This window comes from Lytechinus variegatus, chromosome 10 (genome assembly GCF_018143015.1).
Source record: "Lytechinus variegatus isolate NC3 chromosome 10, Lvar_3.0, whole genome shotgun sequence".
Classification (NCBI taxonomy): domain Eukaryota; kingdom Metazoa; phylum Echinodermata; class Echinoidea; order Temnopleuroida; family Toxopneustidae; genus Lytechinus; species Lytechinus variegatus.
This window is the reverse complement of record NC_054749.1, coordinates 27,258,404-27,278,151: the sequence shown is the minus strand read 5'-3', so window position 1 is coordinate 27,278,151 and position 19,748 is coordinate 27,258,404. Positions and strand designations below refer to the sequence as shown.

Sequence of the window (19,748 nt, the reverse complement as noted above, 5' to 3'; positions counted from 1 at the left end):
TTAAAAAGAAAAGCTAACTTGGTATTTATTTGAAGAAATACCTCCAGATTTATAGATTAATTTTTGAAGATGAATATATAAGTGTACACTATGCAAGTTCTTTCATTTCGTGTATATATAAATATATTTTTGTATATGAGGTTTTCATACGAAACGGTATTCCATTCGATTACAATTATACTCTTGCTGATCAAAAGTTTTTCATACATTTTTTCTATATTTTATGAGTATGTTTAGCATAATTATATTCTTAAGAATTTACATGTATGTGTATGTAGGCTATTCACCCCAAAGCCGAAAACGTTTTCATTTTATTTAACCTTTCAATATTTTCGCTGTTGCCTAGTTTATCCTATAAATTGAATCATTATTTTTTATAGTAACATGAATATATATATTCAAATCATGATGAAAACCGAAATGCTAGTACATTTCGGCAATGCTGCTTATGATCATTAATATTGTCTTTATATTAATATATCAAGATGTCTTCGACGCGATGTCTTTCGATGTATCATTTTAATTTCATATGCATGTATAATGGTAAAACATTTTATAGTGCATATCGTACTCTTTTGAGACACTGACATCTGAAGCCAAATATTAATGTTATGTTACTCAGGTATGATATTTCCACACAATTTCAAAGTAACGTAGACTTATCTAAAATGATTCTTCACTCTAAGCTTCATATTTCTTAAAGTTAATGCGACAAAAGTTGGCGCTCTTCTGAATTACGAAATGCACATATATATATTGGAGGTGCCGCGCCGTGGCCGAGTGGTCTAAGGCGCTTGGCTATACATGGAAAGTCCGGGGTTCGATCCCCGGCCGCGGTACCTATATGCACGTGAGCAAGGCATTTAATCTACAATGCTCTTTTATCCTGTTTTCAAATAAATGGAAATGCTATATGCATTATTGGTAACTAGGTGTGCACTTGTTAATATATATATATATTTAGCTACTGCACAGGCATTATTGTTACCAAGAAATCTTGAAGTAGTTTCAAAAGACCATTGTTCATTAAATACATTAATCACGGGGATAGAGGTCCCTTGGTCGGGGATCGATCCCGGAACTTTAATGTGTCTAGCCAACCGCTTACACCACTGAGCCAAGGCACATCTACGTATCGCTACGGACACACTTGGAAAACCTCCTGGAGATCATATCAATCAAGTTAGATAAAGATAAAATTAGGGGGGGGGGGTTAACATTTGGGAGCGATTTAATTTGGGTGAAAATATGGATTGGTCTTATCAATATCAAAATTTAGTATTGTTATAGATGTTATTACGTTGATTTTTATTTCATGTTCACTTTCAAAATAAATCGGTCAGAATAACTAGTTGATAGGGTGAGCTGCAAAGGTGAAACTGTTATTCTAGTCATATTTGACCATATTATTCTGGTCGTATTTTACTAGAACAGAGTTATTTCTGACTAAAATATACGTCAGAAATATGACAGGATATATCAGTGCACCCAACTGATCTATTCAATTTGACTAATTTGTTTTAAGAGTGTATGTATTCATTATTATGTTTATATATCAGCTGCATTATTGCAACTGATTATTGTGATGCCTCACACATTTTGTATTATCATTTTATCATTCTAGTCATATTTGACCATATTATTCTGGTCGTATTTTACTAGAACAGAGTTATTTTTTACTAAAATATACGTCAGAAATTGCACCCAACTGATCTATTCAATTTGACTAATTTGTTTTAAGAGTGTATGTATTCATTATTATGTTTATATATCAGCTGCATTATTGCAACTGATTATTGTGATGCCTCATACATGTTGTATTATCATTTTACGGTAATCTGGGTTAATCATACCGTCGTTACTATATAACCTGTTTGTATCTATCTATGAAAAAAATCGAATAAAAGTTACCATTGTCATATAAATCTTGTATTTCTTGACACTATGTCTGCCTAAATAATAGAAAATGTAGATTTCTATAATGCGCTTGACCTTTTGGCTTGCGTTCAATCGCGACTCTTTCTGCAACGAAAGGAAGAAACAATATTGGGCCCCGTTGCATAAATGTAACCCTTATGGTAATCCAATGGTAACTTCCATGAAATCCTTGATTTTGATTGGCTATTGATCCGCTTTACCATAGTAGTTACCATAATAATGCTCTGCTAAAGTCAGGGTAATTATGCTGCATATACTGTAGAGCACATAGAGACTTCTGATAAAGTAGAGGTTTCAAGCGCTATATAAGCAGGTATGATTATCATCATTAATAATAACTTTTATGCAACAGGGCTCTGATTGGCTTCTAGTCAGTCTACTGAATAAAATGCGCATGCATACAACACCTTTGTGTTACGGGGCCAAGGAGTCGGTTTTGAACGTATGATGCCACAGTCACATTGACAATATCGATCTCCAGACCACCGCCACCACCATCATCATCATCATCAACATTATCATTATCATCACCATCATCATCATCATCATCATGGTACACAGCAACAGAACGAAAGATCCACGACGATGTGGTCGGGTGATTTTATCGCGTAGTTTGCAGTGACATAACCATTCGTCGGATTGGGTCGGTCTGTTGTTGCACAGCGAACAATGGTGTACAGATTGTGGGTGGGATGAGGGGAGGGGGGGGGGGCTTGAGGGCAATGGATCCCCAAAATAATTTGTCTTGCATAGTTACACCCGTGAAAAAGACTCATACACTCTAAAAACAGAGAGTAAAAAAATTACATAATATTGGGTCGAAAGAGAACACGCGTGTTTGCTGAGTAATTTTTTCCCTCAATATTGGGCAAAATGCATGTTTGAATGGTAAATCTCAACGTAAAATTGCGTAAAATTTACAAAATTGTTCCCGATTCACCCAATATTATGTTAACAGAATATTAAATGATGATCGATATTCAACAAACTACAATGATGATTTCCTCTTAAAAACTGTATCTTCTTTTTTTCCATTGATAATTGAAGCTGCAAATGGAGCATTGAAAAATATAATCGTCTGACACAAGGAAGACAAACATATCCTTTTCGAAATCTGCGAAAAAAGGCGTGATACTGTTTTGTTATAAGCAACTTCATTTTTTATCATTTCATCAACTATCATTTTTACATACAAACTATTTAAAAACGATGATTAATTAGAATACACTGCTGAACAAGTGTAGCACTACTTTGTTTGCGTTTAATTCAGTACCCAAGAACCGGGTATCTCATTTATTATCTTTTTAAATTATTGATACATTAATACAGTCTATATAAACATAACTCCAAGATTATGTATAACGTTAAAACCTGAACAGTATGCATTATTCTTTCGTCCTTATTCTATGGCCCGTATTATGAAGTCCGGTTTACTTCAGGACATGGTCTAACTCTGTGTTAACATTATGAAAAGCCACAGCTTAAAAATGCATTAATATTATAATTATGTTTCCTTTCTCTACTGGTCTCTTTCCTCATATTTTTACGATGAAGGGAACTATTTCAGTAATTAATCGCAGTCGTTTACGAGTGATTTGAGAGTCAAATGAGTCAACAAATTGATTTTGTACTGTTGAAGATACTTCACTGTCAGAATTGGCTGTCCTTTGAACCACAGATTAAGTCCACAGTTTAGATTAAACCACATTTCAGACTACTGCATGGGGCCCGTTGCATATTTTTTTTTACCTAAGAAAACTCTGGTAAAAACTGATAACTAAGGTTAGTGTGATTTTAGCCATTGACTTTAACACAGGGCAAAAACTCCGGTAAAAACAACCTGAACTTTCTCAAGTAAAAGTTTTATGCAACGGTCCCCTGGTCAATATCTTTTTATTGTACTTTCGTTATATAAGCTATTGATATTTTTATACTCACATTGTTGCCAAATCAACACGGATCGTATATTTGAAAGAATAGAGGAAGGAAATCTCTTTTTTTTTAAATTCCGATTTCCCCTTTTGATCCCCGCGCACCACAAGTCACTTCTGTCACATAGTCCATTTTCCCTATACGTTTTAAAACAAAGGTTCCTGTGTACATGTCTTGATGAAAGTATTTTGTAACATGGATTCGGGGAGAGCGCCACCGGGGACATCCCCTTTGATTTTTCAAGAAGTGAAAGCAAATAAAAGAAAAGATAATGGAAGAGAGAATAATGTAAACGTAAGGGTGTGAGTCATGTAACTTTAAACTACCCTGTCATTCGATGGGGGTGGGTATGACGTCATCTTTAAATGGTCTCCCCCCCTATAAAACTTGTTGGTGACATCCATGCATGGAATATGTTTTGACATAGAAAGCCACCCTGAACCTGATACATTTCATTGATACCAATTTATTGATTACTCTTCCAGGTTTTTTTTCATCACATTTCTTCCTTCTCTATATACAGCTCATAACACATTGACAATTATCTACAACAAGCTTACTGTCAGCCAACCAAATCGAATGGCTTCAATAGCTTTCAACTGTTACTGGAAATTTCTTAATTTGAAACGGGCCCCAGGTTTTGCATAGGCACGTCGTATAATATATAAACTTTCATAATATCACCCTGTAAATACCTCGTAGGCAGACCCAGATGGGATCCAGATGACACCCGTCCCACCCTTTAATGGCTACGCCAAAAAATCAGCAGAAGGGGAAGAAGAAGAAGAGAAGAAGGAGAAGAAAAGAGAAGAAGAAGAAAAAAAGAAAAAGATGAAGAAAATATAGGGAAGGGAAGAATTGGCGAAAGAAAATTCAAGTCATGATATCGATATAGAAACTCGTGTAACAAAAATATCTAAATCAATACCTGTGTAAAAACATCAGAATTTTCATTGTTACTCAATGCGGATATGGTGGTTAACGATTGAGTAATGTGAGAGTGAGATATACTAGTTTCATGTAATACTGTAGGAGATTGTTCGACGTCTATATGACGATCATCGTCTACTTCAACCACGAGTATGCTTTGATCAGTATTAAACTGTGTGTCATCATCGTCATCATTTTCATTCCCAGTACCACGCGTATTACTTTCACTAAGTGCTTGTTCATACGTTGGCAGCGTGTAACTCATCTCACGACTGATGCTATAAATCGGCAACGCTGATTGGTCGGTTTCCGTATGGTCATCCGCTGCGGTGGGAGAATGATTTGTGTCGAGAGTTGTGATTGGTGGAAAGTATACAGGAGGCGGTTCGGATGGAAGAAAGGTCCAATCAGACGGCTCCGGACAGCTGTAGACAGATAAATAATACAAAAGGGGATGATGTTTATGTTCTTTACGATAAAAGTCAACTCACTTCATACTCACTTTTTTTATATAAACAAAGAAATGATGGGAAATGCAAATTTATGAATAACGCTTATAAATGAAGAATCAGCGGTACGAACGATGTCTTTGTAAAATCGTTTACATATTTGTTTTATACAGAGACCATGGGATCAAAGACTTCATATAACACGAACCCTTTGACCTTAAATTGTTTGTCATTAAAAAGTGGACTGGTTTTTCAGAATACATGGCGTTGTAAAAATTGGTTCTAACTCCATAAAAAATACACAATGGCAATGAAAAATAAATATGAAAAAAGCGTTATCACCACGAATAATGAAAAAAAAAATGATGCCGAGCTCATTAATGCGCGCCTGTTCATAAAATTGTGATGTTTGTTTGACTATTTATTTATTTCACTTTTAAGACAAATAACACAGTATACATAACGAATGTATTCATAAACATAGTGTATCAAGATCAAAATAACTATCTAACATCAGTTTTAGCACAAGGTACACTACAAATGTCATAAAAGTGAATAGTCTAAATAAAAAGCAGAGCTTGTAGAAAATTTCATAATACAAAATCCTATTTCGATGAAGATCAGAAGTGAAAAAAAAGTGTTTCTGAAGTTTCTGAAAAGTGATTCTGAAGTGTTTAAGAAAATCTAAATACTCAGGGCTATTTCCTGTCATCAGTAGGCCTACTGATGTCAGGAACTTATCATTGAACGAGAAATATGGACAAAAACCTACCGCATAAGCTCTTCGACACTGATACTAGTCTCATACGATGGCGGAGGAGTAGAATCATCTTCATCGTCGTCATCGTGTTGCCCGGGTTCTTCTGATGACCGATGGGCATTAGCAGGCCTTCTCCCCGACGAGTTCCTACGACGACGTCTTTGAAGTCGTTGACGACGGAGACGGTCCCAACTGCGATTGACACCCTGCCCAGCTTCCGGGTTGTCCTTCCCGACGTCCCTGGCGACGCAGTACATGAACGCGAGAGCGGACCCGAGGAGGATGAGGAACACGCCTACGATGAGGAGGGCCGAGGCGTAGGTGGCAGGGAACGACGCCACCATCAGGACGCCGAGGACAATGATCAGGAATGCCTTGCACCGTAGATGACGGCATCCGCTGAGTGCCTCCGCCGGAGACTGGCGGTAAGACATGCCTTGCATCGTGCGGAGCTCACGCTGACTTTGAGACATGATCTCGGATAATATTATTGTCCTTGAAAGAAGGCGTATAAATTATTTGTTATCATACAGAAATACATGTACTATTCAAATTCAAGCCGAGTCATGCAAATATTAACCAGGTCATGTAGATGGAACTTAGGGGCCACGATGTAACAATTCAACATTGCTATATCTTAGCATATCTACTTGGATACACCCTATAGCAGTCTAATTGGGTTAAATCAATCCTTCAGCCATTGTTGCCACCCTTCAGATCAGGGATCCAATTTACTTGTTTTTATTATGTTCCATCAGGTAGGCCTATGTTAAAAATGATGACGTTTGGGTAGTGGTGTCAACTCAATGCACAGCGAACAGCAATGGCCCTCATGTCCAGAGCACCCCGTCCCAGGTCACCATTGTCTTCTAAGGTATCTCAGGTCATCGTAGCATCCGATATCCTTCTTAAACGCGAAATAGAAAATTACGTATAATGTCAGACTCTATCTCTTATAAATACGGATCCTCCAGAAGAAATCAATTGCTTCAATCTAAGCTCAAAATTGTCAAATCAGAACAGGACATCATGCAATGTGACCATTCCATGGCAGCTTATGAAACAACTTCAACGCTTCGCCTTGCCAATTTCTGCTCATCTTAAATGATTCTTGTTTAATTAACATCAGTAAGCCCATGTTGACTTTGGAACCCGCCCCGTTTTCTCGTGCTCGCTCGTAGTTCCGTTTATGTTATGTTATGTACGAGGAAGTGTATCGATGTTTTTTTTCTAACGATTCGTGCGTATTATGTCTGATTTGAATTTGAGATTATTTATCAGGAAATCTTATCTTAATATTAGCTTCAGAATTTCTCACAAGTCTTCAAAGCAAAGTTGAACAAGGATTTTTTTTAACGAAAATAGCTTTGACATTTTCATTCATTTGTTCTGTATAGATTACAGACAACTTCCTTTCACATTAAATGTCATCATAAAAAATAGAGTTTCGAGGCCCAGACTTGATGATACATAACTATCTTTAGGAGTAAATCTGGTCGCTTTTGGGCCTCCGTTCTCTGTCGATAATCATAAAAACGAAAGATACATTGACAATCCAGTAGGGCTATTCATGTATTTGCTCTCAATCTTTGGTAAATAATTATATTCGTTTCGATAATCATAAGATATTTTCCACTTAACCACTTATAGACAAGCGTGTATGAAGGAAGCGCTTGTGAGGGGTCTACAATCTTTCCACTTAACCACTTATAGACAAGCGTGTATGAAGGAAGTGCTTGTATATTGTTCGAGGGGTCTACGATCTATAAGCATTTTATTATTTTTGGGGGAGATCCCTGCATTTCCACAGATATTAATATTGTATAATAATTTTGCTTTTACATTTTGCTTTGTTTACCTGTGAACAAAAATATTTTGTATATACCTCAATATGTATTTTAGTATCAATTTATTGGTATAATTATTATTAATTCTTGCTGTTGGAATTGAAATGAACGACTTTGAAATTCGACTGTTTTTTTTTTCATTTTAGCTACTAACACAGTATATAGGCCTATTTATCTTTCTGAAGTTACTTGTGAAACCGACTCCATATCTTTTCAGATGAGTTTATTATTTTATATAACCTATCCTTATCTTTGGACTTTGGTATTTGCTCTATGTACAGATCGGCGCCATCATGTAACGAAGGTGAAGACACTATAATTAGGTAATACGTGTTGTCCATCGAAGTGCCCTCATTGCGGGGCAATCATGGAGGTAACCGTTTTACGCTGGACTTTACACTAGCCTTTTTACAAGGCATCGTGATGAAACATTGCCAATTCGTCTCGTGCCAACTCGTCCACTCATCACATTGTCTACCTTAGGTCTAATACCATTCCGTCCATCAACATTTTGTCTAACAACCAATAACCATTTGTTTATAGATCTGATAATCACTTGTTCTAATCACCAGTTCGTCTATTAACATTTCGCCTCATAACGCAGTTGGTCTAATACTTATTTTCTTTTCATTCATTTCGCCCAATTAACACTTAGTCCAATTAGACCAAATGGTATATGAACTAAATGGCTTTTGGACAAACTGGTTATTAGACGAAATGGTGATTGGATGAAATGGCAATTAGACCCTGAGGACAGTGGGCGAACTCACGGTAGACCAAAGTGATAGTCAAGTTGGTAATCGTACGAACACGCATGTAGTCGGGGCCGTCCTATTTTGAAATCTGGGAAGCATTTCATCAACATTTTTGCCCGACAAGTGTTGTCAGATCTGACAACTTTCCTTGAATTTGATTGGCTGAAGGGCACAGTTCCTATGGTATGCTGGAAAATAAAAATGTAAATTTCTGAGAAGTCCTTTGGCATGTTTGGTGAAACGCCTTTTTTTTGGGTTGAATAACTCTGTAATGCTCCCAAAATTCAGTTGCCCCCCTCCCGTCATCCATAATATCCTTGTGCCGCCCCTCTATAAGCTTATGCGATCTGTAATATGGCTACAAGGAGTAAAGATGCTGATCAATTATATCTCCCAATATGCAGAACCACAAAGGGCCAGTTTTCAATTTCTTTCATGGGATAAAAAATTTGGAATTGTATACCAAATTAAATAAAGGAAAGGAGATTAAGGAACACTTTCAGAAAGGAAATATTTGCTTGCCTATACACAACCAACCCTCTAATTTAATTCTGACAAGAGAGTAGAAAATATTTCAATAGAATATATAGTATTCTAGATAAATCTCTAATTCTAGATATTTTATGTAAAAATACCAAAGATTTGAAGGAATCAGTCTCGACTAGCACTTGTGCTACCTTCTGGTTCCTTCTTAACAACATTCAACCATATACGTATCTCTTTGTTAGATAATCAATATTGGAAACTGTGACTGGGATCTGAAAAGATGTAAAAACATTTGTTTTAGGTTTACACACGCACGTCACATTTTATGTACTCAGGTTTATCGTTTGTATTTTCATTTTATCCTTTATAATGTTAGCAATTACATCTGTATACTAGAATAGTTATGTTTGTGCTGTGACGTTGTTATCGTTATTGTTATTGTTGTTAAATAAATAAATAAAACTCAACTCAATTTGAGCATAGTAAATGTGGTTAAACATGTTTGATATTAACTGAAACAATTCAATATCATAGAACTAACCACATTAAAAATGTTCAATGTCGCTCAGCACATTATGGTAAATACATCTAACTGTTTGCATTCATTACACAGCGTTTTTCTTTTCTTATCTGTGCTTGGTATTTACCGGGTGACTGCTTTAGCGTTCTCAAAACAGAATGTCTCCCTCTTCGTTGCATACACTGAATGAGAATAATGATGAGCACTAAAAGATCGGATAATTGAAGTTATTAAAATTTGTATATTAGAAGCATACATTATTTCTGTACTCTTCTTTCTCCTTTCTTGTTTTACAATTTCCCCTCATTTTCCTTCTCATTTTTGTATTGCTTTTTCAAAAATCATAGGAACTATCGACAAGGAAGAAGAAGAAGAAGAGGAGGAGGAGGAGGAGAAAGAGAAAGAGGCGAAGGAGGAGAAAGAATGGGACGAATAAGAGGATGGAGAGAAGAGGAGGAAGATAAGAAGTGGATAAAGGAGAACAAAAGGAAGAACATGAATTAGGAGGGCAACAATGGAAAGAAAAAAAAGAATGGAATTAAAATAAGAAGAAGGGGAAGAAAATGAATAAATTAAGAAAGAAAATAAGAGAGAAAGAAATAAATATATAAAGAAAGAAAGAAAGAAGGAAGGAAGGAAGGAAGGAAGGAAGGACGGACGGAAGGAAGGAAGGAAGAAAGAAAGAAAGAAAGAAAGGAAGGAAGAAAGAAAGAAAGAAAGAAAGAAAGAAAAGAAGCAGAAGAAAAAGAGGCCAGAAAAAGAGAACCCTGAATGAGTCTGCCTTATATAGTATAGGCCTATGGATAATCCTCCTACCAGCTTTCGATATTTAATCGAACAATCAATCTACACTTTACGATATATTTTCGATCTCCTTATTTACAATAGGAGCAAATAATATGTGTTAATCACCATATATGCATTTAATAGACAGTCTCCTTGGTCCTAATCTTGATAATACTGATCAAAATATGACATACGCCGATAGCCCATTAAATTTTTTTATCTCAGAGATAAAATGCAAGAGGAATTCAAAAACAACTTCATTATGATTATAATAACAACACTAGCGACGAGAATGATGATGATGATGATAATGATAATAATGGATATGACAACAATAACTGATAATATATGGCAGTCTTTTACAGCGAGGGAGCATTTCAATGCAGAAGTTCCTGAGACGAAAAATATTTGTCAAATAAAACTAATCACGTTGATTGCTTGATGTGAAACGATGAACAATGATTCATAACTAAACTATGTAAATGGACATGCACCGCAGGACGTGAACATCATGCCTAACTACATACCTGTATCTACAAACTAAACAAGATCCATGCAACCGAAATAAGGTGGTACGGCGGATGGGGGTTCATGTCCCTTCCCGTTTTATCGGGCCGGGGGGGGGGGGGGCGGTAGCACCAATCACTGAAACAGAACGGCAATGAGTCATGTAATGAGTAATAATCTAAATTCAATAGTCAAGTAATTAATAGGATGCAATCTTCACCAATCGAATATGAAGAAATCTGATTGGGACCTCAAACATGTCAAAGGGTAAGGCAGAAATTTTGTGTTTCACTTGCTATGTAATTTTCTTTTTGATTTTTTTTCAGGGGAGGGGGAGAGAATAGGTATTTACAGACCCCATCCCGGTCATGATTTTTTGTGTACATGTCTGGGGCACTTCTCCGGTTCGGTCAACACGAACAGAAAAAACAACAACATAAAACACTGCTCTATATATCAAATAGTCGTCCAGTTGCTGAGCATCAGTCGTCAGATATGAAATAATATAATAATTCTAAGGAGGCGGGATTGGCGTACTCGGCCCCTATCCTTGCCATTCATCTCATCTCCCTTCCAATGTCAGCGAAAATAAATCATGGCGAAATACCGAGCTGTTTTTTTATCACACAAATCTTTGAAGAAGTGTCCCCTGTTTGCCAAGCCTCCCCCTATGATTTCATGACAATCATGCAATCGCCGATAAGACACCAAAAAGACCGACCCATATCGTATCTCAAGTGTTTTGTTATCAGTATAGATCTGTGTTAAGCAAATGCTTATTATCTTCTCATAAAATACCACATCGATAATGTGATCATTAAATCATTAGTGACAGCAAATAATGTTCAGTCCTATCCACAAGATGAAGAGAGAACCATATTTTGATTTGGGGATAATTAAGGGCCCTTTCACTTCTGTTATAAATTTGCGAATATCACAGTCGTCATTACTATTGCGTGCGTGTGTATACGCATGTGGCATAACAAAAGATCCAGTGCCATTTCTACAATTCTATTTCTGTCCTCCCTCTTTTCATTCATGCATGAGTGATTGAAATTCTCCATTGTCAACCTGATTAAGCTATACCTCATAGGGCCCCACGGTTTTCGTTGTTACGGCCTCTTTTGTGCAAACGCAACGTAGAGATATATCAATAAAATAAATGAATATAATTTCGGGATAAGATCAAAGTTCGCTTTAACACAAACGTCTCTTATCTCAATATCTCAATGGGCCCTTCATAAAAACCACGATAGCGAGAAAATTAAATACGCAATAACGGCTGTTGATAATAAAAATTTGAGGCTACCATACATTTAGATCAAGGTGGAGAAGGATATATTCGATTCTTGGATTTTGCTGCGACAAACGGACAGTGTGGGGAATTTTATTCCGTTGAAAAAAAAGACTCAAAAACAAATTTAGACCCCAAAGTGGAATTGGCTGGCGGACTATTTATCATGACTAAGCAATCAGTACGATATTCTGCGTATGTCTTGGATTCGGAGAAATATACATATCAGTTACAGGGAATTGAAACCTACCACCCCGTCTGCCATTGATACTGAGGCCTTCTCTGTAAAGGGTCCAGATCAAAACAAATAAGTGAACTGCTTATATTTGCCGTTGACCGATCGGACGTCATTTTGTCTTTGGTAGATTATGATGCGAAGATCAGAGTGGATTAAATTTCAAACAAAATATATACGCATATCCGACAGGATGGAAGGGATGCAAACATTTGTTGAGGCACACTCTGAGGAATTATAAGCTCATTTATTTGACATTCTAACTGCCCAAATACTACATCTGTGAGGATTAAATTGTGGATTTATAATTCGAATTCCTTCAGAGATATTCATATCTGACTTCTGCTGGGCGCATGAGAAGAGCGAACTTCTTCGCATGAGCAAACCATCGACTACCACCGAGGAAATACTTGAAACAGATATGTGATTAAAAACAAGATTATATCATTTATCGTGTCATCCTGAAAAAAGTTCGGAATTTGGTTTGATGAATGAGTTAAAATGTGATTCGAGGAGAGGGAAACATGGCTCAGGAGACGATTATTACGGACCGCGTGCGATACCCTTCGGGAGTCAGCAGAAGGTCCCAACGGAGCAGAGAGTACAAGCTGGCATCGCAGAACTTGTGGGCCAAAGCACTCTCGGTGGTCGGGGTAGGGATTCTGCTGCTTCTCTGTTACGCCATCTTCCCAGAGATGCCTCTCATTGTCGTCGGCGTCTGTACCATCTTCCTGGGGCTGTGTACCCTCATCGCCGACCGCATTATCAATAATAAATGTAAGAAGGGGCGACAGCAGGGACGTCGTGATGGAGGTCGTCAACGAAATGGGACCCGAGGTCGTAATCCAAGTCAGTCGGCGACGAATCAAGCCCCTGGGAATGAAACCTCAAATGATATTTGGTGAGAACGCAGTTCTTTTTATAATGAATACAAAAGAGAAAATTGGTGTTACTTTACAGGATTATGAAAAGAAGGTAAAAACTTGCTTTTTTTTAACAAATGATATTATAAGTCTATATTATACTCCACCGACAAAGAAATGAAATAAAAACATGTTTTTTTCTTCTTCAAAAGTTAAACAAAGTTGTTTAAACTTGCGTATATCCGACTGTTTGCTATGGTTAGTTCGAACCTTAATGTAAAATCCCAAATTATAAACCAAAATCGCCGAACATTAGGCTAGAAATACATTTATGATTCAGCGAATATTTGAAACTAGAAGGATTTTGTGTACAAAAAGTTAACAGCACTTTAAAAAGTATCTTTTCTGTATTTTTTGAAATCTTGGAACTACCAAAAACTCTTGTGGAGTTTAAAGGTCATCGAGTTTGAATTATCCCAAGAAGTGAGCCTATACATACCTCAATGACGGATTAATAGTTTCCCTGTCTGAAATGAAATTTTCACCAATTGATATAAAGAGTGGAACTATAAGCGAGCTGTGTCATTTTCGTATTCTATAGTTTTAAAGAACTTTTAACTTTTAAAAACCTCCTGATTTTACAGAAAAAAGAAGATTATGCAGAAAGCAATAACAGAATCATTCTGTAAAATTAATAAAACAGGATTTGTTTTGCAGAAAGAGTTGCAATCCAGCGCAACTCTAAAAATCATTCGCAACTTGATTTTCAACCAATCAACAGCGCGCATTTGGGATTTGTGATTGATTTTTTGACTTGCGTTTAAACGCAACTCTTTCTGCAACGGACCCTGGTCTGTTTAAAAAGGGGAAAATTATGTTTTACTAAAGGAAATTTGTAAGGTTCCATACACCAAATACCAATTTCCTGTAATTTTACATGATCTGGTATGATTACAGGTGTTCTCGACACTCTGCAGGAACTTCTTTTATTTAAGGATAAATTTTCTAACAGTGTAGCCAAACCAGTAAAGGGTAGTCAAAGCAGATTATTATTTCTGTAATCTATTCTGTTCCATACACCAAATACCAATTTCCTGTAATTTTACATGATCTGGTATGATTACAGGTGTTCTCGAGACTCTGCAGGAACTTCTTTTATTTAAGGATAAATTTTCTAACAGTGTAGCCAAACCAGTAAAGGGTAGTCAGAGCAGATTATTATTTCTGTAATCTATTCTTAGAGAATCCCTTGCAAACTTCTTTTTTACAATTGTTACGTAACCTTCGTTCAAATAGTGCGTAGGTATAGTTTACAATCATGATAATGGGACTATTATTTACAGTCAGGAGGAAGGATTGAAGAAACTATTCCGACAAAACGAGAAAGCAAACTAAAGCTCCAAAAGTATTACATGTCGATCATTACTACGTATAGTCAGGATAGTAGTCGTCGTCGTCGTCGTAGTAGTAGTAGTATTAATGATAATGATAGTAATAATAACAACAACAACAACAACAATAATGATAGCAATATAAATAATATTAAGATAAGATAAGATTTATTTTATTTATACACGGTTAAAAAGCCCAAACAGTTCACAGACTGATTTCCATTGGGGCCGTGTCGAACATTGACAAAGTAAACATTTTAAAATCATTGATTAACGAACAATATATGGAATAGAATTAAGCATCAATTAAATATTACAAGGCAATCATTGAAACGTGAAGAGGAGGGGAGGAGAAGAAAAAAAGGAAGAAGAAGGGAAAAGTGAGAGGGAGAAGAAAAAGACAATAGAGAAGATAACAGAAGAAGAAAAGAAGAAGAAGAAGAAAAAGAATAATAATGATAGTAAGAAAAAGACGAAGAAATTATATACCGTTATTAAAAACATCAATAACTTACAACATGAAAAATCTATCTGTAAATTGGAACAAAGCGGTGCATACATGGTAACAGTAAATATGTACATGGTAAAGTAAAATTAATAATAATAGAAATGATGATGATGATGATGAAAACAACAACAATAATAATAATAAAGAATAACACTAGTATGATGTTGATGGGGTGATGATAACAGTCATGATAATGATGAAGATAATAGTTCCATTTGTCGTAGAACTGTAGATTAAAATTTGTGGCAAATGATACAACAAAACTTAGGCAACGAACTGAGCAACATTTTTAAAGGAGCGTTAAAAAATTAAGTACTATTTAAGTTATAAGTCTACGGTAAAAGTATATCAAATGCCCTACACAAATATAGGTAGCATATCGTGACCCTTTTACATTAGTTTTCATTTCTGTGATTAGAAAAAATTTTATATTTCGATTATTATCATTCAAAAGGAAAACATATTGCAAAGAAATGTCATCAAAATTAGATGTATACAGTAATGTATGTATAATAAGAAAGTCAATTCAATCAAAAACTTTCTTATTCACTAATTGGCAAAATCTAATATGTCTAAATGAATTTATACTTAATATGATAACATCCAAATGAAATAGTGAGTGTGTGACATCATCGGCTCTCATTTTTGATCGCTGACTAGAGAAAAAAAGGTCCTATACAACTGTTTTGAGGGATATAAATAAAATTTGAAAATGTCAAATCTTACATCTGAGTTTGTGTGTTATATTTTTTAAAACTCCATTCGTGCAAATCAAATTGCTGTGGGGATCGACTCGACATATGAGAATAAGTTTCCGCCATAATTACATTATTCTTGAAATTTTATTATTTAGTCACAACTTGTTTTGCTTCAACCCCCCCCCCCTTCATGCAGGACATGCCCGATGCCTTTAGAATGGCCCATCCCACCTTCGACGCCACCGCCCACTTATACGCCAACCAACCCAGTACCTTTAGATGAAAACATTGAACTTGGTCCGCCACCGTTTGAACCTCACCCTGCCCTCGGCCTCCCCCCTCCTCCTCCCCCTCTTACCCCTCCACCGCCTCTTACACCCCTACCCTCCCGTGAGGACGATCAAGAAGTATGTATTTCATCGGACTCTGACGAGGGCGAGGATGATGACGCGGTGACCGAGCTACCGATCATGTTCCCGCTACGAACCCGTCGACGATGTATCTCGACACCACCGCTGCCATCCTATGAAGAGGTAATTGAGGAAGATCGACGGACGGTAGCGTCAGCGTCGTCCATGCCGTCACTTTTATCGCGCGATTCAGCGTCAACGTCGTCGTCATCATCGGCAGATCAATCACAATCTTCTGGCGGAGACACAGCCGTGAGGTTACAGAACAATCTAGCGTCAGAGGAAGCTTCATCAAACACATTATCATCGTCGTCGGACATGCTTTCGATACTTGCGCAGGCTTCACGGACAAGAGCTTCTAGTTTACCAGTGAGGACATAGCAAGTATGGATCTCTTTGAATGGGAACCTATGTACAGAATGTTACTTTTGAATATTCTTGGAGTAGTGGATAAAAGAACAGTCAGCATGTTGGAATTCTGGTCAGAGGGATAGAGTTGGGATCAGTTAGGAACTACGAACGAGATGGAGTGCATTTATTTAATACGTATCTTGCCATAGTCCATTCAAATGCAAGGTTTCCTTAATAGTTTTTAGAGGTATAACAACAAGTGTATTCGTGGTGTGATGGGGGGGGGGGGGGTAGTGATATGACGCCGTTGTCAAGTGTCAATGTAACTCCCCCCTGGTATTTACGCCGATTCTGTTTTCTAACTAAAGTCAACATGTACGCCAACATATCAGATAATAATATCCTCACAAAGCGTCATAAAGCTATTTACTTGCTAATCGTTACATCAAACAAGTTATTCATTGTAATCCCAGGGTGCGAAATGACAAAACATGGGAAGTTCACCTAACACTAAGTTTTTAAAAGGCAAAATGTTAGACAATAAAGGATGACGAATATATATTAAAGAATAAAGAGATGTTCATAAACAGTATTTTGTCAAGTCATGCGCGACCAGCCAACAAAAAAAAATAATAGTTGGGATCATATTATTAAATATCGTATTTCCTAGCAAATATTATCGTACAAATGTTCTAAGAGTATAGCGGGAAATAATTTTTCATAGTCATGGTTAAAAAGCATGTCATAAGGCTGCCTTAGCAAAATATCACATCCTGGGTAGAAATACAGATATTAAATATGTGCATGAGATAAGGTCTGGAGTTTCGATGCTGTTCGAAGTAAAAATGCGTGAATTTTTAAATCCTCAAATTATTGGCAACTAGTTTTTTCAATATTTTCTGAATGTATATGTCCTGAAATGGATATAGTGTTGAAGATATGAAAACGTGTGATGTATAATCTTTGTACAAATAAATTTGTAAGGTTAGTGTTAACATTATGAGATTTTAAATATACTGTACTACAGTAAAATTCAAGTTTTTGAAATTCAAATTTTCAAAAATCAACGGATAACTGGTTGTGACAATCGACTCGAAGATCATATTAAAAAATGTTTTTATACATGTAAGATGCATATACAAGATGTTTTATATTCATCGATCAAAGCTTTTTAATGTTACCCGTGATAGTATTTGAATATTAAAACATTCGATATCATTTATGCTGATTTATCAAATTATGAAAAAAATAGAGATAGCATTATCTTACTTTTTAGTATGTATTCACATTTGAGTATATTTCTATGTAGCTGTTCATCACATGAATATTATATTTCGTATATGTTTATATTTTCTATGAAATTTATAGATGTAAAAAAAATGTAAAAAGATATTTTTATATTCATATCATTTGATAAATAAATACGAGCATCGATCTTTATCGTGCCAGAGTATCATATGTATTCATTGTCTTATAGCCATTAACAATGTGAACAAACGGGGAAGGATCGAATTACAAACCAAGATGTTAAGAAAAAAAATAATGGATATTGAAGAAAAGAAGCGATTAAGATTTACTATTAATCTTGAAGGTAGTTAACCATAATCATTGATGCAGTTATCATTTAACTCAATCATTATTGTAATATTCAATCTTAATTATTTTTTAAGGTTATTAAGATTAATAATTCGTTATAACGAACTCATATTATTCGTTATACATTCGTCATCTTCCTTATGAATTCGTTAGAGAGTATGACCAACTTTGTCATCATCTATATGACCCGTTCTCCCTTTCTTTTTTAATTTTTCACTAATCTCTCTCCTCCTCTTTTCCTTCTCCCATTTTCTCATACTTTCTCTCCCACACACAAATGCACCCACACACCAAGCAACACGCCGGTATATACATGTACACTTTCCTCTTTTGTTTCAAATTTCAAATTTTACTTCAATGTATTCATTACACTGTCAGCCTGTACGTTATATATGTGCATTGGAGCTACATGCACTAGGGTACCTAGAGGGGGGGAGGCAGACTGCCCCCTGACGAGTCACAAATCATGCAGGGGACGTATCCCTGCCCCCCTGAGTAGTCACAACTGATCCCCAAATTAATAATTTGTAATGTAACAACTTTTTTGGGGGGTTAAAGACCTTTTTTTTTTGCTTGTCAATTTTTTTTTCTGGTAAAAAATCCTTATTTTTCGGTTAAAGAGCTCTCTTTTTTTTGCTTGTCAAATTTTTTCGCGGACGAAATATCCAGAAAAAAATTTGCATTCCTTTGGAAAATCCTAGGTACGCCAGTGGCTACATGCATGTACCTTTCTTCAACATTTATAATTTTAGTATCAGAAACCCGGGCCCCGTCTTACGAATGGATATCCAACAATATCATATTTTTTCTCCAGGAAATTTGCATGATGTCCTTTGGAAACAAAAAAGAAGCACACTGATTTTTTTTCAAGAAAAGGATGGATGTATGATTTTACATCATATCGAGAAAATATTTTGACAAAATTAGTATTTTAGATGTACACGTTGCTAGCAGGCTTTTCATACACTCTTAAGATAGTTGGGGAAAAAAGGTCCAACTTTTAACCAATCCTGGACAACATACTCTCCACATAACTATTGGTTAAAATCTGCCCAAATTGGGTAATAAAAACTAATTGGGTAACAAATTTGTTTAATTGGATAATAATTGCCCAGAATGCATATATTTTTTATCAAATACATTACCCAACACAGTGGACAGTATGTTGCCCAACATTTTAAGTGCGTAGTTCATTATACACGAACCTTTTTTTCTACCTTTAAAATGCCAGTATCATGAGCCTGATACTAGAATTCACGAGAAAGGCTCCAAAGACCATACTGAATTGGGCCATAATTGAGAAATGAGCAACTGGAGAAACTTGTATTCCAATTTGTTTTTTTTGTGTGCTTTTACCGAATGCATGACACTGACGTTCAGACATTACATGCCTAATCATTATTTAGAATAAAAAATAATAATCGGTATTTATTGAAAATAAATTTGATTAAAAATGAATTTAATGAAAATAATTTTTTTATAAAAATCATTT

At 35.9% G+C, this 19,748-nt stretch overlaps 2 protein-coding genes across 2 annotated transcripts; one reads left to right on the top strand and one right to left on the bottom strand.

Moving 5' to 3' along the window:
• Positions 1-3,180: 3,180 nt before the first annotated feature.
• Positions 3,181-7,204, bottom strand: LOC121423242. Its single transcript, XM_041618563.1, has 2 exons — positions 6,022-7,204; positions 3,181-5,225 (listed from the first exon to the last, which is right to left on the bottom strand). The coding sequence occupies exons 1-2, from the start codon at positions 6,480-6,482 to the stop codon at positions 4,787-4,789; spliced, it is 900 nt and encodes a 299-aa protein (XP_041474497.1). The 5' UTR covers positions 6,483-7,204; the 3' UTR covers positions 3,181-4,786.
• A 4,926-nt stretch (positions 7,205-12,130) lies between these two features.
• LOC121422906 (WAS/WASL-interacting protein family member 3-like) lies at positions 12,131-17,708 on the top strand. Its single transcript, XM_041618146.1, has 2 exons — positions 12,131-13,340; positions 16,096-17,708. The coding sequence occupies exons 1-2, from the start codon at positions 12,964-12,966 to the stop codon at positions 16,688-16,690; spliced, it is 972 nt and encodes a 323-aa protein (XP_041474080.1). The 5' UTR covers positions 12,131-12,963; the 3' UTR covers positions 16,691-17,708.
• Positions 17,709-19,748: the final 2,040 nt, after the last annotated feature.